Source organism: Leptonychotes weddellii, chromosome 13 (genome assembly GCF_054177405.1).
Source record: "Leptonychotes weddellii isolate Sample4059 chromosome 13, ASM5417740v2, whole genome shotgun sequence".
Lineage (NCBI taxonomy): Eukaryota > Metazoa > Chordata > Mammalia > Carnivora > Phocidae > Leptonychotes > Leptonychotes weddellii.
Genome location: NC_138381.1, coordinates 54,000,788 through 54,013,619, shown reverse-complemented (window position 1 = coordinate 54,013,619; position 12,832 = coordinate 54,000,788). Strand labels below are relative to the sequence as shown.

Sequence of the window (12,832 nt, the reverse complement as noted above, 5' to 3'; positions counted from 1 at the left end):
TGGAAAATGTGACTCAACTCTAAAGATGGGTTTAACATTCCTGGGGAGATTACATTGGGAGGAGCAACTTCAGTTTTGCAAGACTTTCTTACCTCCCCTGGGGGCAGGGCCATCCTCCAGGGCCCGCCTGCCCAGGGGAAGGGGTAGCCTGTGTAGCCCTCAACCTGTGGCAGGCACACGGGGCCAGAACTTCGAGTCCCGTGTGTGAACGGGGTCAGTTACAGCACAGCACCTCTAGAGGTCTTGTAGAGCCAGCAGAATACATTTTCCTAAGGCCCTACTCATTAAGCAATTTGCAAAGGCAAGTTTTGTCTGAGCACTGTGCGTGGGCTGACCACCAGAGGTCTTTTGGAAAGAGCCGCATGCCAGGGGTTCCCTTTCTTCAGATGTTCTTCAACTTGTCCAAGTCTGGCAATGGCCTTGGGCAGCAGACCTGGGGAAAAATAGTTTCTCTTTCTTGAAGTCCTTGAGAGGACCAGGTGCTTGCAAGAAGCCCTGAGCACCTGGTAGCTGTGTTGCTCAGAGGGCTGGGTGATGGCACCAAGGGGCACGTGGCTAACGGGCTTTCCCTTTCCATCACAGCGGAGCTGGAGTTTGCCCAGATCATCATTATCGTCGTGGTGGTCACGGTGATGGTCGTGGTCATCGTCTGCCTGCTAAATCACTACAAAGTCTCCACACGGTCCTTCATCAACCGCCCGAATCAGAGCAGAAGGCAGGAGGACGGGCTACAGCCGGTAAGTGTGGGCCTGAGCCTCTTGGTGCTGCCCAGGCCTGTGTCTCGGCTCCAGAAGTGAGGCTTGGTGCCCACAAGGGCCACAAAGCAGGACACCCTCTTGAGTCAGCCCACTGTGGCCCATCGGTATCGAAAACTATCGAAGGTTCCTAGACTTCAAGAAAAGCCTGTGCAGCATGAGCGGGAGGCTCAGTGAGTTCTCACAAACGAAGACACCTGTGTAACCCCTCCCCCAGCGGCCAAGAGACGTGGCCAGCCCCCAGAAGCCCACCTGGGGCTCCGTCCTAGCCATGCTGATACCAGGCCACCACTGCCTGGACTGCTGCCAGCACAGATTACTTGCACTTGCTCTTGAACAATGGTTTTAACAAAAGAGTGCGCCGGTAGGTGCTCCTTTGTGTCCGGCTTCTTTCACTAAATCCCCCCATGCTGTTACATGGAGATGGGTTTTAAAAGCAGCCCTGGAGGTGTTGCGGTGACAGGAATGCACTTGTGCAGTGCCCCCTGCATCCACGACAGGCTGCGGGGTTCGGCAGCACGGTGGGCGTGGGCGAGCTAGAGGGGCAGTGGGGGGATAGCAGGAGCTCGGGGCCTCCTTAGGGGGATCGGGGTGGGTTGGGTTGTGCAGGGGGCTCACAGAACAGCCCATAGTAAGGCTCTTCATCGCACTCCTCTGGAAAATAAAACATGTTTTCAGTTAAACTGCTCTATGATCTATACTTAGGGGACCAAAGGCCACTGGCACTTCCTGTTCCGAGCCCTTTTACAATCTGTGATTCTGGTGGCCTTCAGTGAGAGGCTTGGGAATGCGAGTTTAGGCAATTACAAATTCTTGGGTTCGGTGGTGGGCAAAAGAGGCAGAATCGCCTCGTGATACTTAGCCCCTCAGAGCATGTGTCAGGACCAGGGCGGCCTGGTGACTGGCTTAGGGAGGCCATCACAGGTGTGGGGGTGCAGCTGTCCTGGCAGGTGTGGTGGAGTGGCTGCTGGGCCCAGGGCCCTTGGACCCCTAGGGAGGGTTGGGTCACACTTCATCAGGGCTGCAGAATTGCTCAGTGGCCCATTAGCTCTGCTGTCCGCATGGGCGGAACTAAGGTTTGCTGGGTGCAGGCGGGGGGCGGGGAGAGGGAAGGGATGGGGCTGCTGGGAGCAGTCCTGAGAAAGAACCCCGTTCTCCTTCTTGCTTTCCCTCATCCTCTGCAGTCCCCTACCTTTATCTCTCTGGGTCCCCGGTTGGGCACCTGAGCCTCCTCCAGCCCTATTAACATGATTTTCATCACGCCACAACAGTTTCCGTGTGGGCCCCGGGCCCTTGGTCATCCCCGCAGTCTGGTACCCGAGGGGTCCAGGCTCACTGAACGCTGGCGTCTGGGTGCCTATGGATTCCCCACTGTTGTATAAGGACAGTTCTGTTACCTAAAGGAGAGAGCCAGTTCTTGCGAAGTTCTGAACACAGAATACACATAATTCCCCTGAGTTTAAAGAGAGAGGACAGAGAGAAAATCATATTCATAGCAACAGTTTCAGAACTGCGAAAGGATCAGCCATCACTGCTTTGCCTAAGCCTTAATGCAAAGACCATAAGTGCTGACCCCCAGTCTTGGGGGAAAGAGGTAAAACCATCCTCACTCCTTGTCATCAATAGGCAGCTCTCAAGTTTCCATGAAGTGCCTGCCATGAATTTACCCAAGTTCCCTGCTTTAGGCTTTCTGTTCCAATCCCCAGAGGATCTGGAGTCACTGCACACAGGGACTCAGACTGCTTTCTTGTGTTTGGCCTGGGTCCCCACCTACCTCAGATTTCATTTGGGGATCACCTTGCTTCTACGTGACTTGCCTCGCATTGATGAGGTGGCTCCTTCCTCCACTCCTCAGTGCAGACCTGGCCACGTCTGCTGTCACCGCCTCCGTCCACTGTGGCCTAAGCACTGGCCCATGGGTCTGCTCCCCAGACTGGGAGCTCCATGACTCAGTCAGGTGATGGGACACATACACACACACAGTCACACACTTACCAGAAGGATAACAATTTTACAAAGGCAGAAAAGTGAAAATTTAAGTTTGTTTTTATGTAGAATGTGTCTTCTATTTCATTTGGGAATGGGTCTGTGTGGAGCCATCTTCCGGGGCGGAGGCGGGGGCTCACCTGTGTCTCCCCTGCTCCAGGGGCTGCTGGGCAGCAGAGCCTCCATTTCTTGAAACTGAAACGGTAATTAGTAATTTTTGGATGTCTCTTCAGGGCTACACAGCAAATGAAGATAATCAATATCTAGTGATTGTGTCCAAAGAGGTCTTTATCCCACTGTGTACCTAATTTTGTTAATAAATGTCTGAAAGTTTTAGCTCTGAGAGCTGGACCGAGACGCAGGCTGCACACAACTTGGGGTTTAATTCCTTTGCTGCTACTATACTATTTTTTGTTTTCTTCGCATGACCCAGTACTGAGTGCCATTGCTTCTCAAAGCTTGAATTTTCCTACTCAATAAAATGGGAATGGGGATATTGCACAGCTTAGCAATAGGCTCTGTTCAGTGTTTCACAAACTCAAGATGTATTTTTACACAGTGACTAGAGACAATTCAGGCCCAGACTGTAGCCCCATTTCATGACTAGGACAACTGACCTGTGTATAATCCAAAGAGGGAAGAGAGAGGGTGAGAAAGAAACCTTAACTTCTCTTCTAGACACAAATATGAATATAGCCAGCACTGTGGGCCACTTACAGTGTTCCTGGCTACCCAGGAATGTGCTCCCAACCAGACTTCTTGCCTCCTTTTTGCCTACCTCTCCTCTCTAACGCCTTTCAAGAAATGCTGCTTCCCTTAGTACAGTACTAAGAGAGCAATTGATTAATTTACATTCATGGTTCCCCGATGGGGCGATTTTGCCCCCCTAGGGGACATTTGACAATGTTGGGAGACATTTTTGGTTGTTATAACTTGGGGATGCTACAGGGATGCTCTAAACATCCTGCAGTGCACAGGGCAGCCCCCACGACAAAAAAAAAAAAAAAAACCGATCTGACTCTAAATGTCAGTAGTGCCAAAGTGGAGAACCCCTGATCTCAGCAGGTGTTGAATGCCACCCTTTCTAGAGGCACTTCGCTGTTTGAAGAGGGGGCCTGTTAGTGTAAGTGGGTCTCTCATGACTGGCTCTGAGGCTTCAACAGAGTGAAGAGAACACTTCCCCACAGCATGGTGGAAAGTATTGGGGGTCCCTTGCATGATCAGAGGGTCCTGGTCTGAGACTCTGCCTCGGAATAGTTTCCCCCACCCATTTCTGCCTTCTTTTGTTCATTCAGTCGTTCGCTGAACAAAATAATGAAGAAACAGTGTGATGTTTCCTTGCCCCTGACCGTCCCTGCTACCATCAGCAACATCCAGCTGGCTAATTCTGTTTGGCATTTTAGCAGTCTTACTGGGACAGGCCAGGGGTCTCCAGTGGCCATTTGTGTAAACGGTAGGAGGGGTTTGGGATGGGGCATGAGGACTCAGAGTGAAAGTTTCAAGTTGCCCATCCAGGTGGCCCTCCCAACATCCCAAACTGACCACCTGTGCCAACCAGCCTCCTCCCCTGAGGGGCTTAGATGGAACTTGACGTTGAGGAGGGCCGGGCTCTTACTGACAGAGCCTGTTGCTGATACCCTCCCAGGTTCCCCGTGGTGTGGTGCATATTTGCGCTCCTTGGGGGAAAGGTGACTGGTGAAGCTGAGTGCATTTGTGGTTGCTGCTGTCCATGTGGTTTCAGAGCCCCGCCTGTCATCAGAGCACTTGAAGGGATCTGCTACTGAAGCACCTTTCCGGACGTCAGCATCGAAATCCTGCCTTCCCTGGAGCCTGAGTGGCGGGGCTGCAGGAGCCAGCTAGCTGGCAGCTTGTGGGTGCAGGATGGCCCTGTCAGCCTCACCCTGGGTGAGCGTCTCATGGTTCTAAGCCTGTGTGCTGCTGAGAGACCCCCTCACTTCTGAGAGCCTTTTAGCCCATCTATTCTAGAACCATGTGAGGCCTGCTGCACATGTTAGGAAAGATGTATTTATTTTAAACTTATGTGAAAAGGGCTGTGCAATGCACAGGGCAGCCCCCACAACAAAAAAAGCGATCAGACCCTAAATGTCAGTAGTGCGAAAGTGGAGAACCCCTGATTTCAGCAGGTGAGACAGTAGTTGGGTTTTATTTTCAAGGAGGAGGTTGAACATGTAGATGTTCTGTTTTGACTGAGGAAACTTCACTGCCCTGATGTGAGCTGCCTCCTCTCCTCACTTAAGGGCTTTCCACTTGGACCAAAAGGAAGAGCAGAACTAAGGTTCATAAGATAGAGTCTTAATAGCTGTGATTATCCCTGGTTCTCAGGGAGAGTCTTCTTCTGGAAAATGGTTGGTTGGACCAGTTGCCCCTTTGGCCCAAGTGTCAGGCTCACCCTGATTCCGGGAGGTTTGCTTTGTAAAGTCAAAAGTACCTTCCTCCATGACTCCACCACACGCCTCCTTCCGCACATGGCCCCCCCTCCCAGGGACTCCCTCCCCAGCTCTAACAGTGTCTTTTGGAAGCACACACTTTCTGTGCCGGCTCCCTCTGGCGAAGGAAGCAATGGATGGCAATCTTCTTTGGCCTCGGCCAATCAGCTTCCATCAGCACAGTATCTCTGAGACACCGGTCCATGGGAGCCCAGGGACAGGACAGTCCTGGCCATGAATGTGGTGGAAGCTGCCATTTCTGGATGAAAATGAAAAATAGCAGCCTAGGCTTAAATTACAAGAAAAGTAAATGTTTAACTAATGGCAAAGAGCTGTGAGTGGTTTGTGACAGAAACCTGTATGTATTCTTCCTGAGGTAGCCTCGGCTTATTTTTCAGAGCCTCGGTTTATGCGATTTCAGGGCTTTGAGACTGTCTAGATCTCTTTCCATCACCTTGGACTGCCAAGTAACAGGAAAACAATAAAGGGGCATAAATATTCCAGACACAGGCCTGAGAGGTATTTGCACATGTCACTGGAGCCTCTCTCACCAGAGCTCGTGGGGGTTGATGGGGGCACGAGCAGCCTTCTCCGACAGCCTGTAGGGAACCCACCGGGACAGCCCAGGGTGCAGTGGACAGAGGAAAGAGGCGAGGTCCTCAGCCACTTACTGAGGAACAGCAGAGGGACAAACATTTGACTTAGTTTGAACTATGTGGAATTGGGGCTCTTCAGCCATTCTGACCTATAAAAACAGCAATTTCAATTAAAAAATTAACAGAAGGAGGCCTGTCAAGCATTTCTTCCTTGCTAAGTGCTGCCGGGATTAAATCCCTTGTGAAAACACGGGTGCCTCGTCCTCCTCATGGAGATGGACGGGGGAGGTGCAGGTGGGATGCTGGGAAGGACGCCGTTTGTTTTGTCTCCCATCTGTTGGGAGGGAGGACATGACTGCAGCGACGGTCTGTGTCAGTACAGAAATGTGGGTTCTGGAGATGCAAAGTGTCCCGGGGTGCGGGAAGTCCACGCCCAAAGTCCCTTCCTGCAGATGTTGCAGACTTGGCCTAAGGTGTGGCCAGTGCGTATGGCTTGCCCCACAGGGTGTTTTGACAAAACTTGATGGAACGATAAACGTTGGGAGATTTCACATAAAAACTAGAATTTACCTGTTCTCTTGAAAAGTCAGCATATCAGGCCACACTGGCCCCTAGTCTTGCCTGGCAGCCCCAAGATGGGGCCACTCTGAATGGACTAGTGCTCACCTTTTGACTGTGGACCCACCTTTCTATGGGGAACCCTCAGTTGTGGGTAGGGTGCCATGGCCATCTATTGCTTTGCACAGTGGTGGTTGTTTTTAGAGAAAATATATCCTGCACTCATGCCTCTATCACAAGGGTGAAAACAAAAGATAGACCAAGAGAGCCACTGGTTTCCAAAGGAATGGGAGAGAACATCCTTATAGAAGCAGCTCAGGAATCCACCTACACTGGGCTCAGAGCTCACGGTGCTTGCAAAGCCCACAGGCTGTGTCCTGGGCCCAATGAAGGGTGCAGGGAGTTGGGGCGTCACCACACACACAGCTCATTCCCACTCTGACTGGAGAGGTGGACTGCTGTGTACCTGCCTTTTCTCATTTCTACTAGGTTTAGAAAAGCATTTCGAAAAACATTTCTAAAATTATAGAAATGAACTATTTTAGTTAAGGTGCAAAAAAAAAAGAACTAAAAGGCTTGATGATGTAGTTATAATAGGCACGTCTCTAACACCCCAGACTAAAGAGAAGAGAGCCACTGGCTTTATTTAGCATCAGACTGAGATGAAAGATGGCAGGGGACAGTTTCTCTGTGGGTGAGGCAGATTCTTGCTGCACTATAAGACCAGGGGTACTTGTTGTCAACTTTGTCCCAGAACAATTCATTATTTGATGAGGCTCTGAAACTACATTTCCTAACATCACAGGGACGGCAAGGGCAGGTCAAACTGTTTCTCTCTGAATGAGTGAAGATGCAGTCCAGCTGCCAGACTGGTCATTTCAAAGGTTTTACACTTTGGTCTGTCTGAAGCATTAGAAGATAATTTTAACAGCTTCGGAATGAGGATGTCTCCCTTCAAGTAAGAGAAACAGGAGGTGAAGTGGCTAGCAAAAATTGGATAAGGTTGCTGGGACACACCGTTACACAGCAGATTCTCATCTGAACAAAAGTAGAAAGACCTTTTTAATAGCCAAGATTTGTCTTTAGAGCAATGTGAGTAGTGCAGATTGTCCGTCCACTGATGTTGCCAGTGCTCAGAACAGTTTTTGAATTACCTTCAGAGCTTGCAGGTCATATTTTGGAGGTTTTTCAAGGGAAAAATATTTTTTTAATATCTCAGTGATGGCAAATCTTCCCTTTTTCTTATTTGTTCCCTGAAGATGGATTTGATTTTTGGTACCAGCCAAAATCCATTTAGAGCTAAATCTTACAAATGATGTGACTGATCAGGCTAAATGATCCAAGTTTGGTGCAAAACCAAGTGTGGCTCAATTAGTTAAGACTGATGTTGTCTGAGTTACAAACCGATGCTGTAGAGAAAGGGGAAAAACTCACAGCAAACCTGTGGCTTCCTCTGGGGAAGAGCTGGGATGGGAGGAGGTAGACAAAGAGAACCTGGTTTGTGGGTTAAAACTTTTTTGATAAGAATGTATTCATATGTTACTTTTGCAATTAAAAAACATCCTCTGCTCACATAAACTGATGATGAAGACAAGTCCAATAATGTTCTGAGCACCTCTAGACTCCCAAGGTAACTCATCTGAGTTGAAGTATGGTTTGTATTATGACAAAAGCATGGTAAAATCAGATTTTTAAGTAAAATTGATGAAAATTTTAATAAAGTTTTAGTGATGTTTTAGATAGACCCTGGAGCATTAATAATCTAATGGTAAAGCCTGTTTTGTTTATTTTTAATTAGTCCTTAGAAATTGGTGTAAATTTGTTCTGGGGAAAGAAAAGTTCTCTAAATTATTCTCATTCTGTGGCCCTAGCTGAGTAGGCTCTCCAGGGCTATCAAAAGACACCAAGGGAGGTAGCTGGGCTCAGGCTCTGTGTTAATCCCCTACCAGCTCTATGACCTTGGGAAAAGCACTGGCCCTGTCCCTAGGCTTAATCTCACAAAAGAGGAGGTGATTGTGCCTGCCTGGGCTGACAGCATGCAGTTCCACGTTTCTCTGTTGCCCTGAGCTTTCTAATTCCCAGGCTGGTTTGTCTCCAGGTCTGATTGCTCGCTCCTCCCCCAGCACCCAGCACAGGAGAGGCACCTTCGTGGTTCCTTTTCTGCTTGCTCCTCAGAGCCTATAGACTTCCCTGATCCCATTGCATTGTTCTGGAAATATAGAGGATTCCCTTTTCCTCCCAACGGATCTTCTTGGATGATTTGTCTTTCTCTTAAGGGATGTGCCCTAGATTGAGTAGAGTTGGGAAGGACATTTTAAGTCTTGAGAGTAAGTCTGATGGTGGATTCCTGAAGAGGAATAAAGGGGGAAGTGCTGGAGAAAACAGTCACTGATACCTAGAGGTCTCGCCTTTGCATCTAAGCTGTTACTGCCATCTAGGGTGGAAAGACAGTAATACTAAAGCATTTGGATGGTGAGAGACTGTGTGAGGAAAAGGAAGAAATGAAAGAAAATATGTTTTACCAGATGGTAAAGGTGTTGCTGAATATCCAAAGATGAGTTTTACCTGTGCTTTGAAGTTCTCATCCTGAGGTGGAGAGAAAATAGAGTTCCAAATATTTGATGCCATACAATACATTTATTCACTGGGAGGTACCTTTGAAGGGTAGAAGACAAAATATCCAGCAACAGCCTTGCTTTACCACAAACTGGCTTTCACTTCCAATGAGCAGTGTACCTTCTTTGGGCTCACCTTTCTCCCATCTAAAATGAGGGATAATTGGCTTTTAGATCAGAGGCCTTCAGATTGTTTTTGACCCTGAAGAACAGTAAAAAACACATTTTACATCATAATCCACAATACTCACTTACACAACTAAGGCAGAAGTTTTGCAAAACAATACTAACAGACAATGTACTCAGTCATTATCTGTTCTGTTTCAGTTTTTTGGAATGCTGGTTGTGACCCATTTAAATCGATTTTCCAGTTCTCTAAGAGGCTGCAACTCACAGTTTGAAAAACACCATATTAGGTGTTTACAGTCTCGCAGAGATCTGGTTGTTTACAGTCCTCAAATATGCTTCCTGTGGTCCTCTGTCTATGGAAAGGAGAGTTGAACTGAGAGCATAAAACAGAGAAGATTCAGGGCATGAGAGTGGCCTTACACATGGTTACAGTGCATGGGAATGCAAGGCTTCAGCTGCAGGTCACAGCAGAAGCCCCAGTAAATCATGGTCATATATTACTCTCTTTTAATGCTATAAATGTTGTATACTTTAGATGGAAGAAGATCCAAAAGATACAGAAATAAAAAAGATTGTAAGAGAGTACTATGAACAAGTCAAAATGGACAGATTCCTAGAAACACACCGTACTAAGATTGACTCATGAAGAAACAAAATCTGAATAGATCTGTAAGTAGTAAGGCGATTGAATCAATATTCAAAAACCTCACAACAAAGAAAATTACCTAGACCAGATGCCTTCATTGTGAATTCTACCAAACATTTAAAGAAGAATTAATCCAATCCTTCTCAAACTCTTCCAAAAAATTTGAAGAGGGAACACTTTCTAACTCATTCTGTGAGGCTAGCATTTCCCGCAACCCAGACAAAGACACAACAGTAAAAGAAAACCAGTATCCCTTTGAATAGTGATATAAAAATCCTCAACAAAATACTTCAAACCGAATTCGGTAGCATACTAAAAGGATTATACACTATGACCAAATGAGGTTTATTTCTCTCATGCAAGGATGGTTCTACATATGAAAATCAATCTACTGTTCATTAATGTTCATAAAAACTAAATGATCATCTCATTGATGCAGAGAAAGAATTTGAAATTATTCAGTACTTTTTCATGATTAAAAACATTCAAGAATCCAGAATAGAAGGAAACTACCTCAACATAATAAAAGGCCATTTATGAAAAGCCCATAGCTAACACACGCAGTGGTGAAGGACTGAAAACTTTTCCTCTAAGATCAGGAACAAGACAAGGATGCATGCTTTTACCATTTCTATTTCAACATAGTATTTATTGGAAGTTTTGGCCAGAGCAACTTGGCAAGAAGAAGAAATAAAAGGCATTCCAATTAGAAAGGAAAAATTAAAATTATCTCTGTTCAGAGATGACATGATCTTATATATAGAAAACCGTAAAGATTCCAACAAACAAACAAAAACCTGCTGGAACTAATAAACAGATTGATCAAAGTTGCAGGATACAAAAATCAGTTGCATTTTTTACACTAACAGTGAACAATCTGAAAAGAAAATTAAGAAATCAGTTCAATTTACAAGTAGCATCAAAAAGAAGAAAATACTTAGGAAGAAACTTAACCGAGGAGGTGAAAGATGTATACACTGAAAACTACACAACGTTGCTGAAAGAATTTAGACACAAATAAATGGAAAGACATTTATGTTCATGGATTGGAAGACTTGATAGTCTTAAAATGTCAATACTACCCAACGCAATCTACAGATTCAGTGTAATTACTGTGAAAATCCCAATTATGGTTTTTTGCAGAAAAAGAAAAGTCCATCCTAAAATGCATATGCCATCTCCAGGGAGATAGTGGCCCCCACTGTAGCCAAAATAATATTGAAGAGGAATAACAAAGTTGGAAGTCTCATACTTCTTGATTTCAAAACTTACTACAAAGCTACAGTAACAGAACAGTGTGGTGCTGGCATAAAGACAGACATAGAGTCCAATGGAATAGAATAGGGAGCCCAGAAATAAACTCTCACCTATATGGTCAAGTGATTTTTGACAAGGATGCCAAGACCATTTAAGGAGATAGGACAGTGTTTGCAAAAATGGTGTTGGGAAAACTGGATGTCCACATGCAAAATAATGGCATTGAACCATATCATCTAATACCATATACAAAAAATTAACTCAGCATGGTCCAAAAACCTAAACGTAAGAGCTAAAGCTATAAAACTCTTAAAGAAAACAATGGGGAAAAACTTCATAAACTTGAGCGTGGCAATGATTTTTTGGATATGACACCAAAAGCACAGGCAACAAAAGAAAAAAATAGATAAATAGAATTCAGAAATTAAAAAGATGTCCAGAGAGTGAAAAGGCAACTCCCAAAATGGGAGAAAATATTTGCAAATCATATATCTGATAAGGGATTAATAGCCAGAATATATTAAGAACTCCTACAATTCAACAACAGAATACTAGACAACCAAATTTTTTTTTTAAAGATTTTATTTATTTATTTGACAGAGAGAGACACAGCAAAAGAGGGAACACAAGCAGGGGGAGTGGGAGAGGGAGAAGCAGGCTTCCTGCCGAGTAGGGAGCCCGATGCAGGGCTCAATCCCAGCACCCAGGGATCATGACCCGAGCCGAAGGCAGATGCTTAATGACTGAGCCACCCAGGCGCCCCTAGACAACCCAAGTTAAAAATAGGCAAAGGACTTGAATAGACATTTCTCCAGAGAAGATACACAAATGGCCAATAAGCACATGAGAAAAGCTCAGTATCACTAATTGTGATGGTTAATTTTATGTGTCGACTTAACTGGGCTAAGCAATGCTAAGATAAGTAATAGAACATTATTTTTGGATGTATCTGTGAGAGTAATTCTGGAAGAAATGAACATCTGACTCAGCTGACTGAGAAAAGAAAATCTGCCCTCCCCAGTGTGAGCTGGCATCATACAATCCTTGGAGGGCTTGAATAGAACAAAAAGGTGGAGGAAGGGTAGATTTTCTCTCTTTCTTCTTGAGCTGGGGGGTACATCTTCTGCCCTTGGATATCAGAACTCATGGTTCTCGGGCCTTTGGACACCAACACTTACATTTGTGCACCCTCCCCCGCCCCGCAGCTTCTCAGGCCATCAGACTCAGACTGGAATTATACCATGAGCTTTCCTCGTTCTCCATCTTGCATATGGAAGAGACTTCTCTGTCCCTATAACCATATAAGCCAATTCCTATAATATCCTATTATATATTTATCCTATTATATATATAATAGGATATACATTAAATTAAATTATATGTATTAAATATATATGTATATTGTGTGTATGTGTGTGTGTATATATATAGTTATATAGTTATATAACAACGTTCCCTATTGGTTTTGTTTCTCTGGAAAACCTTGACTTAATACACTAATCATACACAAATCAAAACCAAAATGAGACACCACATCACACCCATTAGGATGGCTGTTATCCTACTGGGTATTTACCCCAAAGATACAAAACTAGGAATCCGAAAGGGTACATGCACCCCGATGTTTATAGCAGCAATGTCCACAATACCAAACTGTGGAAAGAGCCAAGATGTCCATCGACAGATGAATGGATAAAGAAGATGTGGTATATATATACAATGGAATATTATGCATCCATCAAAAGGAATGAGATCTTGCCATTTGCAACGACATGGATGGAACTGGAGGGTATTATGTTGAGCAAAATAAGTCAAACAGAGAAAGACATGTATCATATGACCT

General features: G+C 45.4%; 1 protein-coding gene across 11 annotated transcripts in view; it reads left to right on the top strand.

The window, feature by feature from the left end:
- LDLRAD4 (low density lipoprotein receptor class A domain containing 4) overlaps positions 1–12,832 on the top strand; it is a 397,933-nt gene that overhangs the window by 369,464 nt on the left and 15,637 nt on the right. For all 11 annotated transcript variants that reach the window (XM_081802605.1, XM_081802607.1, XM_081802606.1 and 8 more), the window contains one exon: positions 583–737. In XM_081802605.1, the coding sequence (XP_081658731.1) occupies positions 583–737 (155 nt within the window). The remainder of the gene's footprint in view (positions 1–582; positions 738–12,832) is intronic.